Source organism: Harpegnathos saltator, unplaced genomic scaffold, assembly GCF_003227715.2.
Source record: "Harpegnathos saltator strain DR-91 unplaced genomic scaffold, Hsal_v8.6 scaffold75, whole genome shotgun sequence".
NCBI classification, from domain to species: domain Eukaryota; kingdom Metazoa; phylum Arthropoda; class Insecta; order Hymenoptera; family Formicidae; genus Harpegnathos; species Harpegnathos saltator.
Window position 1 is genome coordinate 400885 of NW_020230593.1, and position 27927 is coordinate 428811.

The 27927-nt window shown below is 54.2% G+C and overlaps 1 protein-coding gene across 1 annotated transcript in view; it reads right to left on the minus strand.

Moving 5' to 3' along the window:
- Positions 1-27927, minus strand: part of CAP (Cbl-associated protein) — an 81178-nt gene that overhangs the window by 30760 nt on the left and 22491 nt on the right. Inside the window, exons 2-8 of the mRNA XM_019845497.2 lie at positions 21709-21860; positions 21515-21591; positions 21375-21434; positions 13107-13193; positions 5722-11460; positions 2587-2691; positions 797-844 (exon numbers count right to left, since the gene is read on the minus strand). Coding sequence (XP_019701056.1) covers positions 797-844; positions 2587-2691; positions 5722-11460; positions 13107-13193; positions 21375-21434; positions 21515-21591; positions 21709-21860 — 6268 coding nt within the window. The remainder of the gene's footprint in view (positions 1-796; positions 845-2586; positions 2692-5721; positions 11461-13106; positions 13194-21374; positions 21435-21514; positions 21592-21708; positions 21861-27927) is intronic.

Below are 27927 nucleotides of genomic sequence, written 5' to 3' on the forward strand. Positions count from 1 at the left end.
TCGCGATTGTTTTTCGCGAATCACGCGGCGACGACGACACGCTCTCCGTGTATGTAACGCTGCTGCTAGCAGTTGCGAGCGACGCTAATTAGCCACTTCGGCATGGCGAGAGACGAGCATCGATACCGCAAGGACGACACCATCGCGCGACGAACCGCCGAAATTAATGCACGCCTACCTGTCTCACCTGGATAGATTATAGCGCGAGATTGCGACACGCGTATACGTCGAAGCATGCACACGCGCAGCGGCATACCGCACATGCACACACACACACACACAAACACACGTGTACACACACACACACACACACGAGGCTCAGCACACGGGGCGAGAATTTAATTACAATTTCGCCGCTAAGAACACGCGTGCGGCCCCACGGCTACACCCTACACTCGACACTTAATTAATTTTATTGCACCATTCGCGGAACGACTCTTTGTTAACACAACACGTATGTTTCACGGTGGTGGTTTCGCTTCTTCTGACGCGCCGCTTATAATTCATTATTCATTGACACTCTCGAGAATGTGTCAGCAAGTCTCCAGGCTGGACTGGATTAATTGGCACGCTTCGTCCAGTGGAAACGCCCGAGAATTCGAGCCAAGTATTTTTATCGGAGCTGATGAATATTCGGTAATGTCAGCGAGATACCATCAGGCGGATGCATCATTGAATAATTGAACGGTATTTTCAAGCATTCACGTGAAACGCGCGCGACGACGACAAAAATACTTTGTTAGTCTCACGCGCACACATACACACACACGCATGCACACTTCCCGCGCAGGTTTACCTGGCTTAGCTGACGAGGCTTTAAATGTGGGGGCGAACATAACGTTCTCTGAAAGCATCAAACAACATTTTGTCAAACAGCGTGTCCCTCGCGTGTCAGCCGCGCCAGAGTTATTACGTTCCCTCGTACTTATACAGCAATGTTCACTCAAGTACGCCGCGCAAATTCGCCCGGTAACATCGAAGTAATATCGTCGCGTGTCTTGTTCTCTTTGTCCTCTCTAAAGGGACAATTTTTGTCGAAGGCCAAACCGCGTGGCGGTGCAAGATACCGCGATGCTTATCACCAGTCAACGTCAACATTACGCGACGCAAAAGTCCCTCACGATTATACGTCGCGTCCGATAGCGTCTCGAGTGCTTCTCACGGAGTTACTTTCACGATGAGGCCGCCGCGATTCATTAATATAAAAGCGATCTTGATGAGCTGCCACGAGAGACTGGCGCAGAGGGCGGGACAAAGCGGAGTGTGTGTGGAGATCGCCTTATTCCTCGGCGGACTAAATATGCCAGCGCTGAGACGACGTGCTTCGGAAGATGATTTTAATTTACGACCGCTGAAACCGAAGACCGCGCCGCAAAACGATCGATCGATCTCTCTGCCGGAGTTTTGGCACAGCTTTACAACGAAATGCCGTTTTCAATTGGAATCGTCCATTACGTCGATTGGTCCGCTCAAACAGCCGCGCGTGCGAGTTGTTTGAGATTTCTCCGTCGAGCCGCGAAATTCAGCTCCCGCCGATTACCCGCGGCGTTTCGTCGTTTGGACGAGACTCCCTTCGGACGTGTAGTCGCGGTACACGAGTACCGATCGTTCTCGCGATCGCGAGGAACTACCTGTTGAAGGAATCCCCGAACGCCTATTTTGCCGATTTCGTCGCCGAGTTCGTTCGACAATACGCTTGCGCAGCGCGCGATCACTCACTTTTCTCCAACATCCTCACTTTGCGAGCTTAACGCTTCTTTCTCTCCCTCACTCTCTCTTTTTTTCTTTGCTTTTTCTTCTCCTTTTCTCTCTTTGCCCGGCACGTCGACTTCCGGTGTTTCGACGGAACAGCCTCTCGGCGACGAGGTACGGCAAAGTACGATAGATGCCAACCGACTGAGGCGTCGCGACGACTCGCCGACGAGGCTCGACGCCGCACTGCTCGACGCTTACTACGCCGACGTCGACGTCGACGTCGTTCTATACACAATTTCGAGTTCACCGCCAAGCAACATTGCCGGGTGTATATACGTGTGCGCCGCTCATAACAATCGGGGGGGTCGCTTCATCAAAACCTGCATCATCTGGCACATATTTCAAGTGCCGCGAGCACTTCTCTAAGATCTAATATTAATCGTCGGTAAACGTCTGCGTATTCCGGATACTTACTACTGGGTTACATTGAAAGATGCATTACGTTACTATTAAATTATTGTTTGCAATCTACAACGTAGTGTCTCGTATTCCAAACAATAATTTAACGGTAACGCAATTTTACCATTTGATTGACAAATAGTGAAATCATCCTCGGCCGAACGATCCGTTCAACGTTAATTCCCACAATTGTCCAAACGTTCGAAAATTTAATCAAGACGTTTCATGAATCGCCCTCCATTTTTTTGGTATCGCTCTATCTCTCTCTCTCTCTCTCTCTCTCTCTCTCTCTCTCTCTCTCTCTCTCTTGAATCCCGCTAGTCGTATTATATGATCTTTGATTGCAAAGCATCCACGCACGCGTGCGCACGCGTATCTTACAATACTATTGTAACGCATGCTATCAGTGATCAAGCGAAATTGCGAACGCACCTTGCTCAAGTAGAAATCCCCGGCCGATTCTCAAAGCTTTGTCAATCTCGTGCAGCAGATCGCTCTCACTGTCTTTTCCCTTTGCAGCGACATCGCGGCCACTCCCTTTGATTAAAAAAGCATGCCCACATCCACCAAAAAAAAGAAAAAAGAAAGAGAAAAAAGACGGTGCGGTAAATTAAGTCGGAGCGACGCGTAATGGCGTTAGTTAGTAAGCGTGGGACAGCCACGAGAGATGTTAGAATTGAAAACGAACTGATAGCAAATTTTCGCCGTTGCCTTTCGTTTTATTTCTTTTCCTCTCACTCGACCGTAAAGAGGGGTCAATCTGTCGATCGATGCACGAGCTCGCACGAAGGGTCGGCTAAGGCGGATATCTAAATTCGCGCATACAGCTCCGACGGAACTCGCGCTGTGGCTAAACTTCGTGCTAAACTTAGAATAGAAAATAAACGGACGCTTCGGTAACCGCGCTGAAAGGTGTTCACGCGACTTACGAAATACAAATAACCGTAGCTAGTTAATAATAATAATAGGCGAGTGAGTCGCCCCGCGTGCTTGGCAAAATGACAATGTGCATTCGGCAATGTGACATCGAGCGTGACCTGCGCGTCAAACTTCAATTATCACGTACAATCGTACCGTAAAAGAAAAGAAACAAAAAAAATCACGATTCGCTCTGTCACCAATCGTCGAAACGTTCGACGAGACACGCGCTCTCGATGTAGTTGGCCAAACTATTTGCACACACAGCTCTGGTATTATACATTATTCGCAAACAAGCGAACGGATGGCGAAAAAAAGGACTATGGAGGGGCGAGCGAGCGTGCGGTGAAATATGGCACGACGAAGAAACGAGTTTCAGGCGGATGAAATAGCGAGATGATCGATTCCATTGTCGAATCTATGACCGGAGAATATGACGAAAACTATTTACACGTGGATCGAGCATCAATTTTCGAGCATCGTCGATACAGATTCCTCGAGGCTTTGGGAAATAGAAGACGCTCGTAATTCTCGGAATAACGAAAAGTGCGACTCGATTCATCGGTTATCACGTTGGGTTTTCTTTCCTCTTCTCCTCTCCCCCTTCTCTCTCTCTCTCTCTCTCTCTCTCTCTCTCTCTCTCTCTCTGTTATCAACGACAGTCTGAGCATGCAGACAATTCAGCGGGTAAAAATCTTTGAGACGACGAAGGCGACGAGGGCGACGACGCGAGCGAAAAAGAGGAAGAGAGAGAAAGAAATCGCAGGTTGTGTGCAGACGAGCAGGCCAGTAGGCCACGTATCGCGGGTGATTCGAAATAGCCGAAAACAAGACGGTGGTTCCGGCGCTAGCCGAGATGGTGAACGCGTCCTACGAGCGCGGTGGCCTATTTCCCGCCGGGTGGGCTTATATTTAGATTTACATCCTCGAATGAATCACACGACAGCTCCACGGCGCGACGACTCTATCGTGACGAGATTGCGAGACGTAGAGAAGTGAGTCCTCTCTCTCTCTCTCTCTCTCTCTCTCTCTCTCTCTCTCTCTCTCTCTCTCTCTTTCTCCTTCCTCCCCTCCCCCTATCCGCACAAACAGTTGCGACACATCTCACCTGACGAATAGATCAAGGTGTGTTATCAGAAGAGACGTTAAGAAATTCTGCCGTGTCGAGGGAGAACTCGTCGGTGAGTTCATTGTTAAACACGCGCGTCGCGGCTGTGCTGACTCCGAGGGGAATGGTGGATCTTAAATATCGCGGGAAAACGAGGACGCACGTAGTGAGAGAGACGACGCAGTATCGCGAGATTAAGTATTCCGTAATCAGTGCGAAAAAGGGGGGAGGAGAGGGGGGAACCGAAAACGCGCACGACGTGACGCAATTCGATAGCCTCTGAGCTCTCTCTCTCTCTCTCTCTCTCCTTTCCCTCCTGCCGCCGCCGCCGCGTTGATACTCGTTATCGCGAAACTGTCCGCGGTTCGTCGTACACGTCCGCGTGCGAGCGCGGCCGAGACTTGAGATGTTAATGCAATTAATTTTCCATCGCAGTCGCGCGATTTTACGAACATCCATCGCCGCGGACGAGCAAATGCCGAACGCGAATCGCGCGAGCGTATCGATCGCGGCGCGTTTGCGCGTGGTGAAATGTTAAACTACATTTTACGCTCCGCGACGCGAAACTCGTCCACGCGTGGACGAGCGCTCGTTAATTAAAAATGCGCGTAAATGCGCCGGTATTTATTAACGACGCGTTAACGCGTGCGCATATGCTCGCTCTTCGCGCTGACGAGATTTTGTTATTTGCTCGGCGAGGAACAGATTCATCCATTCCCCGTCGCGGTATTAGATATTAATCGGATTATGAGTCTGAAACGTGTCCCCGTTAACGCGAATCTATTCGCGTTGCTCTCTCCCTCCTCTCTCTCTCTCTCTCTCTCTCTCTCTCTCTCTCTCTCTCTCTCTTCCTCCCTCCCTCTCTTTATCACCGGGAACTAATTTCAACCCCGGAGAGTTGTCTGGAAAACGTACTCAAGACACTAATGAGACTTCCGTTTCGACGTTGCCGCGTGTCGTTGTCATTAAGAAAGTTTGTTTACGACGGCTGAGGCGAGATCCAGCGAGGGCGTCGAACACGAGAATGCTCGATCTGCCGGAAAATCTCAACTATTTCAATCACGATCCCGTCGAGCTAACAAGCGGTCAGCTTGCCGCAGGAATTACCGTCCGCGATACTCGCCTCGCGTCGATCTCTCGTCCGAACGCAAAGGTCGATCGCTCGCGAGGAACGCGAGGAATAGTCGAAGGGGGTTTTGCGAGGGTGAATGGAAAAGTGGCGATCTCTTCTTCGTGCCCGTCCGCTTCGCAGCCTCTCTTGCAGCCCGTCGTGGACGCCGGCTGGGTGGGTGGACAATTAGCATAATACCATCAACACCGTTAGTGACGACAAACACCAGGCACTTATGCGGACGCGTCGCAGAGGATGGCGCGAGCGCTACGTTAGTGGTTGTTACAAGGCCGTCGCCTCGTTGTTCGGGATATCCTCGGGCGGGCAGTCATCTCGAGCAGCAGCCGCCAACAGCATCAATCTCGCAACACGACGAGCAACACAGCAAATCCATCGGCCACTCGCCGTAACTCACCGGCCTCGCCGTCGCCTCCTCCGTCGCTCATCGTGGAAATCTTCAGAAACTCCCGCAGGTGTTTCGGCAGCTTCCGAGCATCCTCGAGCTCCTTGCCATCGATCAGACATTTGGCTCTGATCACCACGCCGTCCTCTTGCCGCTCTTCCTCCTCCCCCTCATCTTCTTCACGTTCCGTCCCGCTCTCGTCGAGGTTGATCCCGAACTTGCTGAGCCGGCTGCGCGCCTTCTCGATAAATTCCTTCGCCATGGCGCTCATGCCGCTCGACTTGCCGTCCACTTTGCGAATGTCCTCGTGAGAGCTGATCTTCACGACCTTGTGGTTCTTCCGTTCCTGCCGCTCCAGCACCTTGTGCACATATTCGTCGTACATCCGCTGGCGGAACGCCTCCCCGTTGGTCACCAACGGGGTCGACGGTCTCGTCACCTCGACGTTCTTGCGAGAGCTCGAGCGCGTCGCGTTTTCGCCAGCCGCGCTGGCGGGGGAGTTCTTCCGCGGCGTCTTCGTCGCCAAGGTCTCCGCGTCACTCTCGCCGACCTTGTCCCCGCGAGATCTGGACGCAACGCTTCCCCTCCCGATGACCACGCGACACTCCTTCCGCTGGATACTCTCCGAGGACTCCTCCTCGTGCACGCCGTTCTCGTGGTACATCTTCCTGCGGAACTGCCGGCTACCCGCTTTGTCCACCGTCTCCGTGCGATCATTCTCCACGTTCCGCGACCTCTCTCGCCAGCTCTCCTCCTGGACCTCCGGCTGGTCCCTCTCTCGGCGAGCTGTCTCGAAGGTGATATGCTTCTCGTCGGCTGCGCGTCGACGCTCATCTCCCTCATTTCTCACACACTTGCCGTTCGTCGTGCCGTCGGACAGCTCGATCGGGATCTCGCGTTCGCGCGCGAAGGTCACAGAGGCGCTTTTCCTCGGGGCTTCCTCGGGGATGTCCATGAAGAACAATCTCCTCGCCGCCTCATCGCGTTGCCGCGTTTGGCGAGCGTGTGTCTGCAGCTTATCCTCGGAGGTCTTCCTCTCCTGTTCCTCCTCCCTCAATATGACGTTCTTCAGCCGCTCCTCCAACAGCTCGATGTACTTGAGCTGCTGCGCAAGGTACTCCTGCGGCAGGGAGCCCCTCCGCTCGCCGTCCAGCCGTCGCTGCGACGTCTCGGCCTGCAGCTTCTTCAGCTGCTCCATGATCTCCGCGGCTGCCACGTGCTGGAGCTTTTCCGTGGCGCCTTGGGCCTTCCGCGGCCCCAAGCGGCTCCCCGGCGGGTTCTGGTCGAAGATGCTGGTGGTGTCGATGCACGACCTGTCCACGGTGACCGTACGCTTCGGCAACGGCGGCACCTCCAACTTGTCGTCGATCAACGCCGGGTTCACGTGCCTGCCGGGTTCGGCCGCTCGCCAAGGCGGTGTCCTCTTGCCGGCGGTGTCCATCGCGCCGTTCGGCAACGACCGGTCGACGAGGGCGCTGTTCGGCGCGATCGAGCTCCTCGCGAACGAGCCTCCGCTCGGGGAATCCCGAGCCGCTGTCACGGCATCGGCCGCCGGCCGATGGCCGACGGTGCACCGTGTCGCAATCCTAGACTGATCTCGGACCATGTGACCCGGCTTATCGTCGCGTTCACCCTCGCCCCTCGCCGCCGCCAGGAATAACTCGTTCGCGGCGGCGCTTCGGCGATCGCATCTGGCTAGATTCGAGCAGTCGGCGGGGCGAGCGGCCTTGAGGCGCTCTCGACCCCCGAAAGTGGCCAAGCGGTCCGAGGAGCCCTTAGACGGGTCGTCCGTTATCTTCGACTGATGGCGAGGCGCGAACGTGCCGTTTGGTGGAACGCTCGCGTCGTCGCCGGGAGAGTGCTCCATGATGATCTCCAGCAGCCTGTTGCTCGTCGGTCTGCCGAAGGCGTCGCGATGAAGAAGGGCGCGCGCGGGCGGCTTGGGCGCCCTCGTCGGGAGCGCACCGTCGTCCTGCGTCTGCTTGTCCGCCATCGGGCGGACCTGCACTCGGTACTGCGGCAAAGGAACGCGCTGCGGCTGTTCCTCGCGGTAGCTGTACCGATTCAGGAACTTCCGATGGAGGTCCAGCAGCGTGTCGGCGCTCGTGCGCACGGACGCGGCCTGCTGCGACGGCGACAGGCAGACCAGCAGCCTGGGATCCTCCGACGTGGAGAGACCCCTCCAGTGGCGCTCCATCTCCGCCGCCTCGGACTCTGACAAACGAGTCTCAATATTAACGCTCTCTGGCGACAACCTAGCCCGCTCTGAAACAGCGTGTTCAAGGTCGTTAGGCGGCGGCTCGCTCGCGCTCGCTGCTTTCGTTAGTCCGGCCGCATCGCGCGGCCGTCGGGCAGTCATCACTCCATGCGGTTTTAATCGGGCGTTATCGCGACGAGCGCTCGGCACGTTACTCACAAACCTCTGCAGAGTCCGCAGACTCTCGAAGATGTTGAGTCGCGGCGTCGTGATCTCGCTGATCACCTGCGGCCCGAACGGCATCGACAGGATCTTCTGCACGCAGAGCTCCCTCAAGGGGGACGGTTGCGCGCTCGTGGCAGCCGATGACGCGTCCTTGGACCCTTCCCCTTGCGCTCCCGCGGAAACGTCCTCGTCGTCGGTGTCCAACGGCATGTAGCAGAGATCCTCCACAGGCGAGTAAGGAACCGGCTGTGGCGACTCTGAGCTGTCGCCCGACGCGTCGCCGGCGAGGCCTTTGTTGTTGTTCCCCGGCAAGGTCAGTTTCCGCTTCGATGGTTCGTCCGGCTCTTCCTGAGAGTCAGAGTTATCCTTCGTCTCCCGGATGACCGCGCTGATGTCGGTCAGCGAGGCTTCCATCGGCCGATGCTTGACGGTGCTGATGGACGCGGTGCTACTGGACGAGTCGTGCGCTTGAAGGTCCGCCGGCTCCTCAGACTCTGGCGAGGGATCCGCGCGCGCTGCTTCGGCCGTCCTCTGGAAGCTCGCTTCACCGTCGGGCGAATTCCTCGCGTCGCTCAGCCGGACGGAGGAACCGCGCGTTTCTTCGTGCTTCTCCTCGTACTTCTCCTCGCGCCTCTCCTCGCGCCTCGACTCCCACGTCGAATATTTGGAATTACCTTGGGCACCATCGCGCTGCTCAACACTCGAGCTCTCCTCGCGTCGTTCGATTATCCTCGTCTCCGACGTCTCGCGCTTCAGCGTCCGCTCGCGATGGTACGTCGATTTCTCGTCGATTTCCTCCCCTCCTCCAGTCTCCCGCTGGCTCTTTGCGTCCGTCCGACCCGGGAGCATCGCTGTCGGCTTGCTTCCCATCGAGGAAGCCCGACTGGCGTCTGGCTTATCGCCCTTCGGTCGCCCAGCCATTATGCTGACCTTGTTCTTGTTCGTCTTCAAAGTCCCTTCGTCAGAACCGTCCTTTGCCGAAGGACAGCCGCACACCTCGGTCTCGCCCTCCTGCCGGCTCGATGAAGCGTTTCGCTCATATGCCGTCGCTGCGACGATCGACGCGGGCTTCCCTTCCTCGCGACGCGTTATTTCCGTGCTGGTCGCGCTTGCCAGCGCGACGCCGAGCGTCCCGACGTCGCGTTCGCACTTGGTCGGATCACCGTCGCGAATATCCGCTGACGCGATCGACGGACCGCCTTCGCAGAAAACCTCAACGCTCCCGTTCGTCGTTGAGCTGCCGGTGTCCGCTCGCTCCTCGAGCTGCTTCGCGTCATTGCGAGTCTCGGCGAGACGAGCGGTACTCGAAGGTCCGTTTTCATCCTCGCGATTCGTCCGGTCGGTCCTCTCCGGGCAGCTGCCACCTCTCCGAAGCTCCGGTCGTCGTCGCGGCGCCCGCGCCGGCTCGTCCGCCCCTTCGAGCTTGCGAACTTGCGAGCTCTTGCGCGCGAGCGAATCCGCCGGTCTGCGGATCCAGATGTCCGCACCGTTCGAGACGTAGTCTACCGCAGGTGGCGTCGGGGGCCTCTGAGGCTCATGGCTGAAGCTGCAAGATCTCTTCGGGGGAAGCGGCGGTCGCTTCTCGCGCAGCGAGGTCGCTCCGTTCTGCGAGGGTGTATACCGCGGACCGGAAGACGGAACAGTAACCTCCTCCTCGGCCACTCGCAGTGCGCTGCGATCGTGGCCGGTCGCGTGAGTTTCGCTGGGATCCTCCTGTCGAGGGACATCGCGCACCTCTGATCCTCTCGCCGCTTCAACTTTGACGAGCGATTCGCTGGCCCCCGTCCGCTTCGTGTCATTCACGTTGCTGCTTCCCGCCGCCGAGATATTGTCTGCGTCCGCGTCTGCGTTGCCATCGATGTCTCTCTGCTCGGCACTCGGTAACTCGTCCCCGTCAACGTCGCTCACCAGCACGTCGTCCGCCGGAACATCGAGCTGTCCATCGATAGGATTCTCAGCCCCCGGGTCAGTTCGCTCGTCGTTCGTCGTGACTTCCGTGGATCCGTCGGGTCCACCGGTCCACGCGTTATCCTGTTCGTTCGTCGCAGCCGCTGCAGTGTCCGCGCTCGACTCGCAGCTGTCGCATCGCGACGTGTCGATGTTGATCGTGATGCTGCAGACGCGCTTCTCGCGGCTCGCCTCAGCCCTCTCGGGAGCGTCCGCTCTCTCCGCGACGTTCCCGTTCGTCGTCCTCTCGTCGGCGGAGCGCTTGTCTTCGCGCCGATACTTGCTGATCTCCTCGTTGATGAAGTCCCTGATGTGCTGCGCCTCGTCCTCCGACAGCCTCTCGCCTTCTTCCTGTATGATATCCAACAGGCTGTTGGCGAAATGAGACTCCGAGACGGCGCGTTTCCTCGTCTTGCGGCGCGACGTGGCAGCCACCCTCTCCGAGGAGAAGCTCGGAACCTCCCCGCGGGGCAGCTTCTCCGGAGTCTTGCCGTCCTCCTCGGCAACCTCCTCGGAGAAGCTCGGCAGTTGGAGGCCTTCGATGAAATTCCGCAGTTTCCTCTCGACCTCTCTCGGCATCACCGTGTCCCACATCAAGGTTGGCGATTCAGTTTCCGTCTTGATCGACAGTTTCTTCTGCGCCGAGACTTGCTGCTGGCCCACCTGGCTCCTCGGCTTCGGGGCCTCGCGCTGCTCGGCGAGATCCCGAGGTTCATGCGACTCCCTCTCGGCGTCGACGTCGGACTCGACCTCGACGATCGTCGGTCGCTCGCAGTCGATCTCGCTCGCGTCGCTGTCGCTGACCTCCCGAATCTCCAGTCGATTCGTCCACTCGTCATCGTCTTGGCCATCGGCCGCTTCTTGCGATCGGCGCTTCGCTCTCGCGCGTTCGTCAAACGGCCGTATCGCTTCCACTGGCTCCGATATCGTCACTACCGTCGAGTCGGCCGTAGCCTTGTCGGCGATTCCCGTTTCCAGAATGCCCACTCCGGCGATGTGGCCGATCGTCGCCTCGAGGGGCAAGCTGCTCACGGTCGTGATCTCGACTATCCTCGGACGGCACGAGTGCAGCTCGATCTTCTCGATCGGGCGCCTGTCGTCCGGCCGGAAGCGATACTCGCGACTCTGCGACTCGCTCGCCGGCGGCGCGGAATCGTCGCTCGTCTTCGAGTCTTCCTCGTCGTGGTCGCGCTCGATCCTCGCTGCGTCCGGAACGTCTTCCGGCTGCTGCTTCTCATTCGCTTCGTCGTTCCGCGGCGGTTCCGCGACCGGTGGCTGCGCTCGCCGGCGATTCCGGTACCTGCGGCCGCGGCCGCGGCCGCGGTTACGCGCGTTTGCCTGCGGCATCCCGGCGTCCTCCGCGTCGGTCGCGTAGCCAGCTGACGGGTCGCGACGTCCTACGATGTGTCGCGAATACTCCCAAGTAAACCTCGGGAAACGTCAGACGTCGATTTGTTTCCAATTTTTTATAGTTATTTTTATTGTGTCAAAATATGAAGAAATCTGTTATCATTTTAAGCTTGAATTAATCTTTTCAACTTTTTCGAAATTTTTGAAGTTTATACATATTTAAAACAATATTTAAAAAAAAATATATATATATATATCTCTGATTTGTTGAATTATTAGCAAATGTGGACTCGATTCCCCTTTCTTAATTGCAGTTTACTCCTCTGCAAAATTTTTTTTTTTCATTTTTCTTCATTTTTGTTCATTTCTTGTTCATTTTTTACCAGATTTTGACGTTAAAATTGGCTTGTTTGCTGGATAGTGAGCCGAAAGATTACCCAACGTCGAATGTAGCGTAAAACTGAACACTTTTTCAACAATAACGTCAGCCGTATTTAGATCCGCCATTGTGAAGTTTACAAAATGGTTCTGATTCACAATCGGCGGCATGTGTGTGCAAGTTTCAACAAATCAGATATATATATTTTTAAGAGATATTGTTTTAAATATGTATAAAATAGTGTACTTGTGTGCCAAACTTCGAAAACTTCAAAAATTTCGAAAAAATTGAAGAAACTCATTTAAGCTAAAAATGATAACAGATTTCTTCATATTTTGACATAAAAAATAACTATAAAAAATTGGAAACAAATCGGCGTGTGACGTTTCCCGAGGTTCACTTGTCAGGGAGAGATCCTCGCGCACTCCATCATCACTCTTTCGCCGGCTCCTCCTCGCATCCTCTCTAACCCTTCGCGAAACGTCGCGCGTCCCGTGCTCGTTCGAAGACTCGGTCGCGCGTTTTTTCCTAATATTTTTGCTACACCCTTCCGCATTCCGGGATTCTTCTCGGCACGGCCGATGTGCCTTTGACGCGCGTCTACGATCCTCGCTGCATCCTCCGCGCGAGAAGAAACGATAGAATTTCAAAGCGTGCGTCAAGAGACGTCACCGCGAAGCCGCGTAAATTTCGCGTAAAAATCGCAGCTGTCATCCCTCGCGCGAGCTTCTATCGGACGGTTTGAGGAATCGCGCTGTTTTGACTACGTGAAGCAAACGGGATCGTCAAAACTGCGTTCGGCAGGGACGTGAGATCTCAGGCACTCTCTTAGAATTTCCTCCCGAAAGACCGAATTAGAAATGGAACGAATTAGAACGTTCTTTTCTTTTGCCAGAATCACTGCTCGGCGTGTTTGAATATTCTACGCGTCGCGTTGAAATAAATCTTCCGGCGTAACCGACGCGACAACCGCCTCTTTCGCACCGCCGGCACTTTTATTACGGCTACTACTTTCGATATAACACACTTCCCGTTTTACCTACTCTGCTTTCTTCCCTTGGCGGCGCGACTCGAGAGGCTTTTAGGAAGATCGTCTCGGAGACAATCGCGCACGATCCTAGGATAATGCTTGATGAAAAGAAAAAATGAAAGGTATAAAAGACAGAGAGAGAGAGAGAGAGAGAGAGAGAGAGAGAGAGAAAGAACCGCGTAGTATATGTAATGTTCCAGCGATCATGCAAGTAAGCGTGGTCTAGTCCAGCACTCCAAGTAGGTAGGCGTAGCTCGCCTGTTGTCGATATCGAGGACTCTTACCTTTCTTAACGTCGCTTCGTTGTTCGCTCGGACAGCTCTTCAGAGCACCGTTTTGATTGGCGTAACTCTGGTCGACTTTTGTGTCATCTGAAAGAAACGGTCGAACGTTGCGATGAGCGCTGTGTCTCGGGGACGTCTTGATGAGGAATCATCCCGTCCCCGCGCGGTCAGAATCGCGAACAGTTTCCTGGCGAGTGACGCGAGAATCGAGGAAGAAATCGCCGACAAGCTGAATGTCCCGCGAACTTCTGCTCGTCGCACGCGCGCGCGCGCGCGCGCGCGCGCTATCAGTCGGTCGGCCGGCCGGCCGGCGCGGAAATCGCGATGAACTTGCTCTCCGCGGCAGACTCGCGCGCGTGTACGAGGCACGAACGGGAGCGCGTTAAATTTAGGCGAGAATCCCGACGACGCCCATGTTAAACGTCAAGCGGCCGCAAATCAGAGGCACGACCTGCAGGGTTCGTGAATCGCGATTATGCACTGAGCACACGAACGGGGACCGGCCACCCGCGAAACACGCTCGCTTCCCCACCCGCGTGCGTGCCAGAGTCACGTGTTTTCGTGCACCTACTCTCCTCTCCTCTCCTCTCCTCTGCTCTCCTCTGCTCTCCTCTCCTGTCCTCTCGTCTCCTCGCCGCACGTGCGCGCGGCCACGTCAATCCAGGTGAATCCGTGTCGCGCACGCACGCATACGTGCGCGCGATTACGCGATCGCGAGCAGAGCCGATTCCAGCGTCATTCTTGCCAAGCCGCGATCGAGTATGCCGAACGATACATGCGAGCGAGTTTCCCGGGGAAACAGCTTCGTGAAAAAGTCCGCCCGGTGCGGAACGCGAACTACTTTTCGACAAGCGCGAGTGCACCCGTCCGGATATTCGCGAGCACATACACGGAGGAGAGAGACGCGAGTGTGACGCGCATTAGCGAACACGCACAGAGGCAAGTGCGTCCCCACACATATATATACAGGTCCCCTCTGGAATCCCCTCGGAATTCATGAATAGCGCCGCTTCCGAGCTGGACTTCCTTCCGAGTGCACAATGCCGACGGAGTGACTGTCGCGCGAGCGCACCCATCTATTTTCCACACTTTTCATTGCATCACACGGTAGTCGCACGGACACACGCGTCCGCGCCGCATGGGATCCGGAAGTGACGGATTTTTATTTTATTTCCCGCCCCGGACCCTCCCCTCGCGAGCGGGGCCTTAGCAGCTCGATAAAGACGAGTCGCTGTTTAATTCGACGACGCTTGAGACTCGCGCCGCGCGTCACGTCGATCCGGCGACTCACGTTCCTCACGAATCGGCGATCGTGGGCGAAGTAAAAAAAAAGGAAGAGGAAGGAAAAGAAGCGGGAACGCGGAGCGTTGCGACCTTGCCGTTGCGCAACGCTCGAGCCGCGGTGGCGATAAGATATATATCAATTGCGTAATTGCGTAATTGGATCGAAGGGGATTACCGCGGCGGGGTTTAGACTACCGCGTATAGAAACGCAAGCTAGGAATTGAAAGCCGGCTTTTGGCCAGCCGCGGAGGCGCACTCGCGTAATCCCGCGATATTTCAAGCAGGCGAAAGATTCTGCCGATCGCGCGAACCTAACAGCTCTCGTTAATATAAACCAACTTCCTTTGGCCTTCACGCAATTAGCGACGATCTGCTTCCACCGGAACGATCGAAAAAGAATGGAGAAGTTTTGGAAAAGATTTTGCAAAGGTCGAGTCACACATAAAGTCGAGTAATTTTTCGAAGAAGTTACGAACCGGCCGCGGCTCGTAACACCGCAAACCGGAAGTCATCGAAAGCCGACAAAGCAGAGATTCCGAATAGAAGAATGTGAAACAAGTAAACTGCAACTCGGTCATTTTTTTGACCGCTTGCCGGCTGCAGCAGCGTGTCAGCCGGAGTATAAATCTCGCAGCTTGCGTACGAAAAAGGGGAGGAATAAAGAGCGAAATAAAAAACGCGCTTATTTCTTCGAGAAAGCCGCACAGCGAGTTTCGCCGGCGGCGAACCAGAGGAAACGATGCGAGCGACTTTCAGCCGACGGGCGAGACGGGCTCGCGTTATTCGCCACGGGCGTGTTAATACGCGCGATGGGTGCGCCCCGTCATGCCCCGAAGGTGCCAAGCCCACGTTTCCGCGGTCCGCGTCTTCCATCTTCGTCCTTCGCAGGCTGCGCCCTGCGTCCTGCGTCCTTCTCGTCCGAGGCAGCCGAGCGAGCGAGGGAGCGAGCACGGCCAAACCCTCGCGAAGGATTTCCTTCGATCCGCTCCGAGCGCTCGTCGCTTGCGCAATCGGTCAGCGTGACATATTTTATTGCCCGGCGGCTCTGTCCGTGTTGCGTAATCGATCGGCGGCGCGTCAGGCTCCGCGCGGATTCGACGGGACTGCTATCTAAGACCCGCGCCCTTTGCGCGCAACTCCGTTGCGTATCAAAACCGCGGGGCGTTGCGCGCCCCGTCGGTTTTCTGCGTTTATTGCTGGCGTTTATTGCAGGACCTCTCTCGGGCGTGCGATACCTTAAAATTGATACTGGAGGTGCTGCTGAGACATTCGTGTACCGTGTTACATTAATGTTGCAACATATTGCGCGATTTTCCTCACGGGAAAACGTCACACGCGATGAGGGTTATTCAATGGCTATGGAGAAGGAGAAGGAGGACGGTTTACTGATACTTAAGGATACTCTTTGGAAGCGCGCAAGCAGCACACTCGAAGGTTAACGCGTGACTTTCACGTCACGTGGAAGCGAGATTCGGGATTTTTCGCCTCGATTCATTCGTTCGTCCATTTTCTCTTCTTCCGCGACGAGGCGTTTTCACTTCATCTCTGAAATTCGCGCCGCGCTGTTAATCGTGCTGTCGATACGTTGACACGACGGACTGTGGAATACGCAGTGTGGAATGTTTATTCAACGCCCATGTTCGTGTAAACTTCAACGTGGCCGATATACAATTCTAAAGGGAATAGTGAAGACGGCGAGGGCGCGCGAGCTGCGCTAAAGTCAACTTTCGGCTCGCCGCCGCGGCTGCAAATTGTGCGTTTAACGCGCTTAATCTCTCTTTTTTCACGACACTTTCCATATACACGGACGGTTGCTTTAGATATCTGCTGCGTAGCTTGCTCGCGCTGCGATAAAGGAACAATTTCCGTTCGAACAAACCCGCTCGACAAACGGGGATTGCTATTTCCGGTGGCGCATTGTTCGATCGAGGCTGCGGCACTTCGCGACGCAAATCGAGAGCCGTTTCATTGGCCGTAATATCGTTGCATAAATGTCAGGCACAAAAGCCTGTCGTGAAGAACTGTTATGGTAATTATAGTTTCGTCGATGCAGCCTCGTCGGAGAGATGCGTCGCTCGGCACAACGCCGGAAACTGGCCGGTGCGACGTTACGGTCTTATATAAGTGTGGGTATATGGAAAAATTGCGCAATACTTTAGCGTCTAAGAAAAAATGTAGAAAACAATACGGAGAAACAATACGGCAAATTTAGCCCTCTCCCCCCCCCCCCCCAGCCGACTGAGATCACGATAAAAAACTCAAGGTACATTATCGAGCTCGGACTTTTGTTCGCCGACCACGTCGACGTGGGGCTGTCTTTATAGTTGTTGCACATCCTCTATTTAAAGAATCAGATGACCCTCGAAAAGCGAGCGTAATGACGCATTACTAATCGCTCTGCCGCAAGAATGGCCCGCGATTAAACGCGATCGAGTTGCGACGGCAAGAAGAGCGCGTTGCCCGACCCGACGTCGACGTGAGCTGTATCGATGCGAGAAACTTCGCTCGAGGTATCTGGAAGTTTACGTGTGAAAGTTTCGCGATGTGGGACTTCTCAGACGGCGACTTCTCAGTGGGTGACGGCGAGACGCGTCGCAGCGGTCCAGTTATCTCTTCGACAACGCATCGACTTCTTCGCATCATCAGCGCTTCGTCTTGGCGCGTCCGGAGCCTCGCTCCACTTTGGGGAGCCCGCGATGCTGAGACCTCGCGCAAAGTTCGGCGCTCCAGTTAAACTCCAGTTAATTAAATTATGCGTTTGCTTATCGAGTTCCGCGATCTAAGTCTTCGGTGCTGATTACATTATTGAAATAACGCTCGCGCTTGTTCATACAATTTTACGAGCACTTTATGAATATTCACGGGGAGCTTGTGCTTCCCTCGTCGGGCGGCTTTTGCCCCCTCCCGCGACCTCTTTATCCGCCATTAAGTACACACAGTTCGCCTAATGAAATTTTGTCGCTACCTACCGTTTCTTGTTTCGACATCAAACGTTTCCGAACTCTCGTGCAGTAGCTCGTTTCGCCGAGCGTGCGACTCCACCTTCCTCTTCGTGTTCTCCACCTTTGCGCGATTATTCGACCCCACCCCCGAGGGGACCTCGCAACCTTCACCCTCCGACCTGGATTCTTCCCATCGCCCGACAACTGTTCCCAATCGCTCCACCTCGTCCTTGAAGCGAACCGTCTTATTCTCCCGCGCGAACGACACCTGCTCGCCGTGGCTGCTCTTCAAGATCGGCGCCCTCACCAACAGGTCGAGCATCGTCCGCTCGATCCTCAGGCGCTCCTCGACGATGCGACCCAGAGTCTTCGCGCATGAACCGCCATTTTCACGGATCGGCCTCCAGCTCGAGCGGAAGCCGCCGCCGAGGGCCCGGTGTCCATTCGCCACAGGTCCCTCCGGGATCGCCACGGTGTTGATTCGCCTCAAGTCCAAACTATTCAACTTGTTCTCCAAGTTCTGCCTGCTCTCTGTGTTGCGGAAACACGGCGGCGGGTCGATGAGGAACTTGAGCGCCTCCAGGTGCTCGTAGTATTCACGCTCGAGCTCCCCGGCCCTTCTTCCGGCAGCGTCGTATTCCTGTCGTCCGCTGTCGTTGCCTCCCGTTGACGTTGTTTCCACGCTCACGACTCCCCTCCTCTTTACGTAGGATCTACGAAACGACCTGGGCATTCCCACGCGTCTCGAACTGTCCCGCTCGATCTTGACGAGCAGCTTCTTCGGCCACGGCTTCTTCGGCCGTGTCGCCGGCTTGCTCTTCGCGACTCCACGTCCCCGCTTCCACGATGCGCTGAATCTACGCATCACGCTGAGGAGTCGTCGAGCCTTGGGGCGCGTCGGGGCGACTCCGCGCGCGGAATCGCCGCGACCGCGACGACGAGGTGCACGCTGACGACGACCGGCCGGTCGCTTCGTCATCACCAGCGGATCCGTCGTTTCGCAGCTGCGTCGCCGCTGCGACGACTCGCGCCGCCGATGCAGCCTCATTAGGCACCGGGTGCAGTCGAGCAGCTTCATCTTCGCGCTCAGCGATTCGCCGAATTTCAACTCTGCTTAATTCTCACGATTTATCGTCGGTTGCGACTCGCGCTACGTCTCTCGTCTCGCCTCTCTCTCTCTCTCTCTCTCTCTCTCTCTCTCTCTCTCTCTCTCTCTCTCTCGCCCCATCATCCGCGAGCCTCATTAGTCGTCATTTACGCGGCTTCGTCGGGCTCACTTTCGTCCTGCGCGTCCATTTATTTATCTCGACAAATTCAGCGGTGCGCTCTTTTCCCTCGTCATTACGCAACCGCGGATTCATTAAGCGACGATTCGCGACTATTGTGCCGCCGGATAATGCGCGTATTGTTGACGATCGCGTCATTCACGTCATTCACGCCAGGTATCCCCGCTGTGGTGCGCGTTTCCTGATTGAACACTCATTGACGTTGGGCGTTCACATTGGCCCGAACAATCGCGCTCGATCGCTCGAGCATCGTGTCGACCGAAATAGCCGGGGCGGAATTTTCCCGCGAGAACAGTTCCGTTTGCGCGACTCACAGCCGACAACGCTGTTGCAACCTCATTGGGAAAAAGAAGCGAACTCAACAGCGACGACACAGCTCCGTCATGTAAATGTCAACGATCCGCCGCCCGTCGCCGCCGGCCGGCACGCGTCTTGCAAAGGAGAAAAAACAGCGTCGCGCGAAATCATACGACAATGTGCACTCTTCCTCTTGTCACTTGCCTTCCGGCTACGTGACCGACCTCGCCGAGGCGAGATCTCCTTGCGTTTCCGCCGGCCCGGTCGTTCCGCCCCGATCGATCGCACTCCGAAGCAACGAACGGACGAGAAAACGAAGGAACGACGCGACGCGCTTCGAAATTCGATTACTCGGCGCGCGGCGCGCTCGACAAGGTGTTCCCCGATACTGAACGGGAAGGTGGGTCGCAGGCGGCCTCGAAAAGGAAGAAGCACAAGAGACGAGAGAAGAAGAGGGTCGCCCGCGTCGCAACGTAGGGCCTTCCTGGAGAGCCGAGGGTGCGCCAGAGTTAGCGTGGAATTGCGCGTTTCTCTGTGGTGGCAGGTGTATCCTGTGTACGTGAGAGCGTACACGCGGACCAGGACAGGTGTGTCGCGTGTACGTAAAGTCACGCACACGCGCGCACGCGAGAGAGGCGACGCGAAGCGTGGGTATGCCTCGTCTGAATGTGCACTGTAGCGCGACGGGCGAGCGGGCAATTTGGAGAAAAGAGGAGCCAGTAATGACGACCGCGCCGGGATGATCCGGGTGTATTTATAGCCCACGCGAGTCATGCGTCGCGCTCATTACGACCGCTCGTCGTTGTTGGCGTTAAACTCGCGGATTGCTGTAAAACAAGACGGCTGATGCCGAGAATTCGGCGGAGAGGCGATCGAACGACACGCGAACGATTCTCGAGTGGTGAATGTTCCCGTGAACTGATCCTTTTCCCGTCTACTTTCGCCCGGAAGAGCCGCCCCTTCCATTTGGCGGCCTCGATCGCGCGAGCGAGGGATTTTCTGTTCACTTGTTTCCGCTTAACCGCGAGCGAGAGCAAGACTTTGGCCGCGTGCTCTTCCGTTGCTCGTCCTCGACGAATCGCTGATTGATCGTTCACCGACGACGGATGCACGAGCTGAAGGATCCCCGATTAATTCGCAATAATAGCGAAACGTCAAACTTCTGGACGCCGACGCCCCCCCCCCCTCCCCCCGCGGCCGTGCGCCATGTAGGGGAACGGCTCGCCATTGTCCGTCGCATCGAGATCATCGGAGATAATTAAACTACGCGCATTGTGCGGCCGGCTAACTGGCAGGATTATTGTGCGCAACCGAAGCGGCAGTCATGCGTACGATAATTTCAGGGTCCTCCGATAATAACGCCAGCGCACGGGAAGAAAGTAATCGAGTCGGACGTAAGTCGCGAGTTCGCGAAAATCGCTGAAAACGCGCGATCATTTCAGGAGAGCGGTCGATCGAGTCGGCCGCGACTCGACCGCACCCGTGCGTAAATGACAATTGCGCTTGTTCCCGGGTGAAATGATCTTCCGGCCGTTAAGGTACGCCGGGTTGAGCGCATTAAAAATTAATTGGAAAATAACGGCGGCCTCCGTAAGCCCGACTCTGTTTGATACCGCGCGAGATTAATCGGGAATCGATATCGAGCGCGGCGAGTTCGCTGCTCAAACGGGCGAGCGATTAATTGGGAAGTGTTCATAAATTCCACGCAGCACTTAATTAATCACGGACCACTCGATGCATTACGCGGCCTCCGGAAGTTTCCGCCGCGGCGGGCCGCTGATTATTAATTATCGATGTGAATTTGTATCGAGCGGCCGTCCCTTGTCGATCGTTTTGCACCGTTTTGTGCGAACGCTCTCCTCTCTCTCTCTCTCTCTCTCTCTCTCAGTCTTTCTTAGTCGCTGCGGCTCAATCTCGCCGCGAATCGGCGCGATTAGTCGTTCGATAATTAGAGATGTGCGAATCAAGAATTTTTATGTTGAATCGAATCGAATTGAATCGAAACTATGAAATTTCACTCGAATTTGAATCGAATCGAATGAAATCGAATCGAATCATTAAAAAATTTAACATGACTATTAAACATGCAAATAATGATGAAAGATTTTAATATGAAAGGGAATATTAATATTATAATATCATCTTAAAGTAAAATATATATTTAAATATTTAAAATAATTTATAATTAAGTTATTAATTATAAGTTAAGTTAATTACAAGTTAAGGGTTCAAACATACAGGCCCAAATGGTCCGTTTTTTGTATCTGATGCACGCAGACGATAATATATTTAATTCCTATTCATATTATTCGGATTCGAATCACAGAGATTCGGATTCGAATCGAATCGAATTACGTTAGATTCGATTCGATTCGATTCGAATTCGAATAGTTCGCACATCTCTATCGATAATGCAACAGTTGAGAAACATGCTTACGACATGCCGGCGAAGAACTTACTGGCAACGTTCTTGTCCGTTTCCGTGCGTGTGCGGGTGGTCGTGGTCCTCGTCGTGATCTCTGCGACACAGAAAGGACGAAAAAGGTGATGGATTCGCTGTCGAATCGGCAAACTACAGGTCGGTCGGTCGAGTACTCACTGTTATGGATTTCGGTGGTGGTGTTCTCCTGCAGGCTGCTCTTATAGATCCTCCTCTTGGGCGAGCCGGTGTTTTCTCTGCGACAGAAAGCAGACGTCTAAGATTAAGCGGATCCAGTGAAATATATCGAGCGCGCTTAGCTCCACTTCGCTACCTCGGGCCAGCGCGCGAGGGCATTAACGCCGATCACTTACTGATTGAGACCAAGCTTCAGCTGTTCCCCGGAGTTACGTAGCAAAGCGTGGGCCTCACTGTTGGTCAATTCCCGAGTGCTCCTCCCGTTGATGCTACTGATCAGATCGCCCTCCCTCACCCCCTGTTGAGCGGCTTTGCTTCCCGGGTTTACCTGTAACAGAGACGATATGCTCGTCATCGAGAAATTCTAGTCTACAATTCTAGCGAAAAATTATCAATGATCAGTGTTAAGGTCGTGATGAAAATTATGATACATAATAATAATAAATAAAACACTGTTATATATAATAAATATGTTATATATAATATATATATATATATATATATATATATATATAACATGTGTGTATTATATAATGTTATATAGTAACAATAAACTTTGATGAAATTGTTTACAAGTTCAGAGATTGGAAACTGCGATCAAGCTTTGACGCTCAGGGCCGACACGGTGCACCGACGATTTAGTTGATGCGGCGAGCGAGTTTTGTGAGAGAAAAACCGACTGAGAACCACTGTGGTCCCCGGTGCGCCCGGAGGCAGGCAACTTCCCAGACGCCGGCACGCGACGCTGTCCGAAAGCGACTGCACAGGCGAAGCAAGTTACCGCATACAGTTTAGATCCGAACGCGACGAGACGCGCGCGGCCAACGCTTGCTCGCTGCGAACGATATTTTGCAAATCGACGAGCGCCGTGAAATTTCCGCGGCGAGATATTTACGCGGCTATCTGAGGCTCGAAGAGCCTCTCTCAAACTATTCTGAAATCGATATTCCAAGCCGGCTCTGTGCGCAACGATCCCCGAGGTGAGAGCGGCGTGCTCAAGGAGAGCGCGTGGGAGAGAGAGAGAGAGAGAGAGAGAAAGAGAGAGAGAGAGAGAAAGAGAGAGAGAGAGAGAGAGAGAAGAGATCTCTCTCTCTCTCTTTCTCTCTCTCTCTCTCTCCCTCTCTCTCTCTCTCTCTCTCTCTCTCTCTCCATGTATTTTTAATAAAAAGACCAAAAAATGCGTAGACGAGAAGGCGACGTCGCGTCAACCTTCTGCAGGGTACAAATCCGCGGGGAAGAAACAACTTTCCTTTTGACATGTCACCCTCACTGAGATTTCAGTCGCAGACACTTAAGATTCTCACCGTGCCGCCGCACTTCCGCTGGCCGGATGCTCGGAACTTCAACATCCCGAGGAGCTCCCTCGGTCGATATCCCCGCAGTTGACAGAACGCTACCGCGAAGCGTCAAAGTACTCCGGTGAAAAGGGTCTGTTTCGATCTCGGCCCTTTGTCAAGCGACGAAACTTTTATCGTCGCAGAGACCGTCGAACGTCGTACGTTTCCCGCGGATGTGTCGCCTCGAGCGATATATAAAGCGGAAAACTACCGCATTCCTTTTCGTAACATTCAGAGCCCGCCCCCCTCCCTTCCTACGAGTCAGTTCCTTTAGGGTCGCTAAAACTAAACGGCGCGTGTGCGTGTGTGTGTTTGATGTCGCTCGTTTATCTCGCAAGCGACGTCCGTCTCGAGCAAATCACTATCTACGATATCTACGATTCGTTCGCCCTAAATTCGTCGAGGAATCCCGAAAACTGCGCGCGAAATCCTCTTGCACGCGTCTCGTTCCATCGATCCATACATTGCGTAATAATGGCCGAAAGAAAGGTCGCGCGTATTCGAGTCGACGCGATCCTCGCGCGAGTCGAATAAATAAAAATGCGGATTACGCAAGCGAACGCTGCCGAACCGGCAGCTCGCTTGGATAACGAGATCCGTTGCGCGCGTCTGAATTTCGCGAAATGGGAACTACTCGCGCGGGGGATAAGACTCGAGGACGCGTCTCGCGCGTCTCTCAGATGCGAGTAAGAGAGTCAGGTGGGTAGGTAGGAGTGACGGTGCACAGCGCGTAAGAGGAGAACGAGTACTGAGGCTAGCTGGAATCCTTGGACGGGATACATCCCCACGTAGTCGTCGTCATCGTCGTCGTCGTCGTCGTCGAGCTCGCCGTCGCTTCGGCGCCAGACTTTTCGTCTGCAACCACAGTGGAACAACAAGCGAGCTTTCCGGCTGACCTTCCCCACGACGCTGTGAGCGTCGATTTCGGTGGGGTGGGTGACGGACGGAGGGTGCAACGACGAGAGATAGACGGCGACCTAGTTTCCCGAGTCGGCGAAGGACTCGATGATTTTGTTTACACCATGCGCGAACTGGCGCGCAGCCACGGGACAATGGCAGGCGTTTCGTTCGCTCAATTAATAAAAACGCATCGTCGTCGGTCACTCGGCTCTGCTTTTGCATTCTTCGCTCGCCGACCACGCCGACGACGCGACGTCGAACGTCGTCGTCGAGTGTTGTACTATGTCGTAGTGACGACAAAGCAGAGGCTGTCACTGTCAGACTGAAAAAGAGAGCGAGAGAGACAGGCAGAAAGCCTAGTTATTGACAGACAAGTGCGGGAAAACGCGCTCAAGGTGAAGCGATGGGGCGCGGATGACTATCGGACGGAATTCTCCATGCCGTACGTATGCGTCTTTCAAACTTTTAACTATGCGAGACGCGACCTGCCGACGAGTACCCACGTCGACAAAACTTGGAGCGCTTCGCTTCATTAGCAGCCGACGCGAGTCACTATCTCCCGTCCGAGGAACTTTCCAAGCTGTTTCACGACAACTCTTGTTGTACCGGGCTCTTTATTAATAGACTTTTCTATGCACAAAATAAAAGCAAAACGTCGAGACAAAATTGTCGTTCGCCCGCGGACCGAGTAATCACGCTCAAGAATATCGGTCTTGACGTCGTTGATACCCTCCCCCCCGTCCCGATTTTATCGGCGGGTGTGTTGTCTCGACGACTTCAGGCTGTCTTCAGGACGCTTTCAGCGCGGTCGCGATTTCGTTCGATCGAAAGCAGCGACGGAGAAAATTGTTCTCGAGCAACGCGGAATAATACGAGTCGAGAAGCGAGAAAGGCGGCGTGAAAAGCGAAGAAAAGTCAGACGAAATGATGCGGGAGGGGCGAGACGATCGGCCCAAGGATCACCGCGATCGAATCCGCACGCGGAACCGGAGGCATAATTATGCGCTAAAAATCGCTCGCATAACTCGCGCCGCAAATCCTCGCGAGCAACATTTCGCGAATAAACCGAGAAGACCGATGAGAATTTGGAGGGTTAGCGAGATTGCGCTCGCTTTACGAGCCCTCTGACGCTGAATTTTCGCGAATTGCGAGCGAATCTCGATGAAAATACCGAGAACAAAGTATGCGCGAATTACCTCCTCTGACATACACATACACAGAGAGAGAGAGAGAGAGAGAGAGAGAGAGAGAGAGAGAGAGAGAGAGAGAGAGAGAGGAAGGGAATTCCCTTTGACAAATTTGTTTCGTCGCAATTTTCGCCGTCGCACTCGCTCAACTCTCATCGAAGCCGGGAAATACTGATGGCGCGCGCGGAAGTCTCCCGTAGCTGATTATACAACGTAGTATCGGCGCTTCCGAAGCGATTTATACTTCTCGGAGGAGACGCGCGCGGCAATCACGCGACGCGGCAGACCGAAAAATTGAATACTCCCGAGTGCGTCCGATCAGGCTCCGACGCTCCAACGGTGAAATCGATTCCCGCATTTTTTCCGCGTATTTCCCGGCCGTTACACGCCGGCTTTGCATTACTGCGAGAACAAATCGATCTAACGGTGACGGAAACCGCCATACCGACTTCCGTCTACCTGTGCCGCGGCTACCTGCGAGACATCGCGTCTTTGAAACGTACGTTTTTCTACCCTCCTCAGACGTTTCCTTCAGGTAGATTCGCGATTAACCGAATTCCATGCCGATGTTGCGAAGCTGCTCGCTTTAAGGAGAGAGGCTATTGCAGGGAGGACAAATAACTCTCGCGGCTGACTACCGAGCGAGCGAAGAATTCAGCGCGCGACGGCTTCGTGCCAGCTTTAATTGACGCAGCCAATTCGTGCTATTATGTGATTATCGCGCAATAAAGCGGACCGTTACGCACAAAGACATCGGTCGGAAGGGGGAAATGACCGTTCACCGACTGAGTCGTTAGCGGTATTTCTCCATTCCAGGCAGCGCGCGAGAGAGAATTATCCGCTACCGAATAAGACGCGAAATTTTACGCGCCGGGATCTCCTTCGCACGCGCACGTATCCTCCTCGTGGTACGCCACCTTGTTGCGAGATGAGGGGGCTCGAGCGTCTCCACGACTCGTGGAGTCACGTCGACGAGGACTTGATCTCCTGGCAGGGTTTCTTTCTAGCGGCGGGCGAATAGAAGGATCAACAAAGAGAATACTTAGACGAAGAGAAATACCGAAAACAAACAACCTATTGATAGATAAGGGGAGTAATTTCTCTACTCATTTGAGGAGGGAAATATGTGTGTTAGATAAATGATCCTGAGATAGTTCCAGGGGTGAGGGAAGGACGGGTAAGGTAATAAGGGGGGTTGGAAGGATATTTGTGAGCCAGGAGTTAAAATTGAGGAAGGAGAGGACTAGGGATCGAATAAAAATACCAGGAAGGGGCCCGGAGTGAAGATCTGGGGGAGGTGCCCCTGGCTGAGCCGACTTTCTCCTTTAGGGGACTTGAGCCGGTAGCCCAGCGGGGTCCATCAGGAGCGGGATAGAGATAGGGAAAAGGCACGTGATGCTCCTGGCAGTTCCAGTCCATGGGCATCCCTGTGATGCGGAGTGGTAGGTCGATGAAAAAAAAGTCCGAGTATGCATAATGCATTCGGCGACGAGTGCGCGAACTTTGGCGCGAACTCTCCTCGCGCGTGCAAGAAAGCACTTGCCAGAAATAAGTTACGGCGCTATCATCTCGAGAAGATCGGAGTGAGAACGGGAGACGCCGCGCGCGAAGCTGGTTATACATCTGCATATCGTGACGCGAAATTTCTCAAGCGTCGCGGTGCTATTTTCGCAAGAGAAAAAAAACAACTCTGGAAAGAAAACTCGGATCCACACGTGCGCGCATGCACGGCGGCTCACCGCCGTGAATTCCGCGCGGGAAGTTTTCGATACTCGAATCGAATCGCCGTCAACGCGAGTACACGAAGCGACATGATAGCCTCGACGCGTTGCGTCGACAAATTCGTTGATTACTCGGCGAAGACGACATCTCACGCAGCGCTTCTTCTTTTACGCGTGATTTTCGTCTTGCGTCTTTACAAATGCCACTCTGAATAAATATACGAGACACCGAGTCGCTATTTTCCTCGAATAAACAACAGTCGCGACGCGCAAGTATGTGGGAACGACGCGCGTGATCGACAAATTCAAATGACGACTCTTGACTCACGTAAACGCACCAAGTATCGAGAGGTCATTACGTCGCTGCTCTCCATGTGCTCGCCTCGCATTCGCTAATTATCGAATAATCCTCACGCGCGCTTTTCTCAAACCGCGTATTCCTTCGGCCGCGTAATTCGCCGCGGCGCTCTAACGTGACGTACCGTCGTGACTGCTTCAACGGCGTACAGACTACGTCAATCGTATTTATGCGAGGAAGAAGAGGTAGATTCCGCCCGCGAGAATTGCGTATGCATAAGAGATGTAACGGCCTCGTCGAAGGGATTTCCAGGTAGTCAACACTTTCGACGTACGTGAGCGGCATGCGGCTCACCGCGCGCGCGCGAGCTCACGAACATTTCGCTCTGAGGGAAGCGCGCACGTCGAATCTCGCAGTTTTCGCTTCGAAATCTATTTCCGCGGAGCGTTATATACGTGTGCACAGACACACACATATGTATCTATATATCGCAAAGTGAATTGCGCCGCGGTCGCTGGAGACACGGCGAGATTGTGATTTAGCTGGGCGATCGCAGTCACACCGCCCCGACGATAAATCCAACACCCACCACGATACCAGCAGTCGTGTAGCAAAGATAACGCCAATGTATAAATAACATTTCATTGAGACGCAGATATATTAGCGAATCGTCATATAAATTCGGATATATACGCGCGCGCGGCGTTGTATCCGCCTCGATCTCGGCCGCGAACTGTGACTGCGAGCATTAATCAATCCCTAATTCTCTGTTTTCTCTATAGATAAAATAAGTCGCAGAGTGAGAAAGGAGAGGGATGAACGAAGGCGAGCGACGTAATGAGAAAAATTTGGTTGATTGGTAAATTGAACAAAAATGCCCGACTTCTTGCGTTTACCTCGTAATCGAGTCTTCGCGCTTTCACGGATATGTATTCAGCTAGCTAGTGAAAAT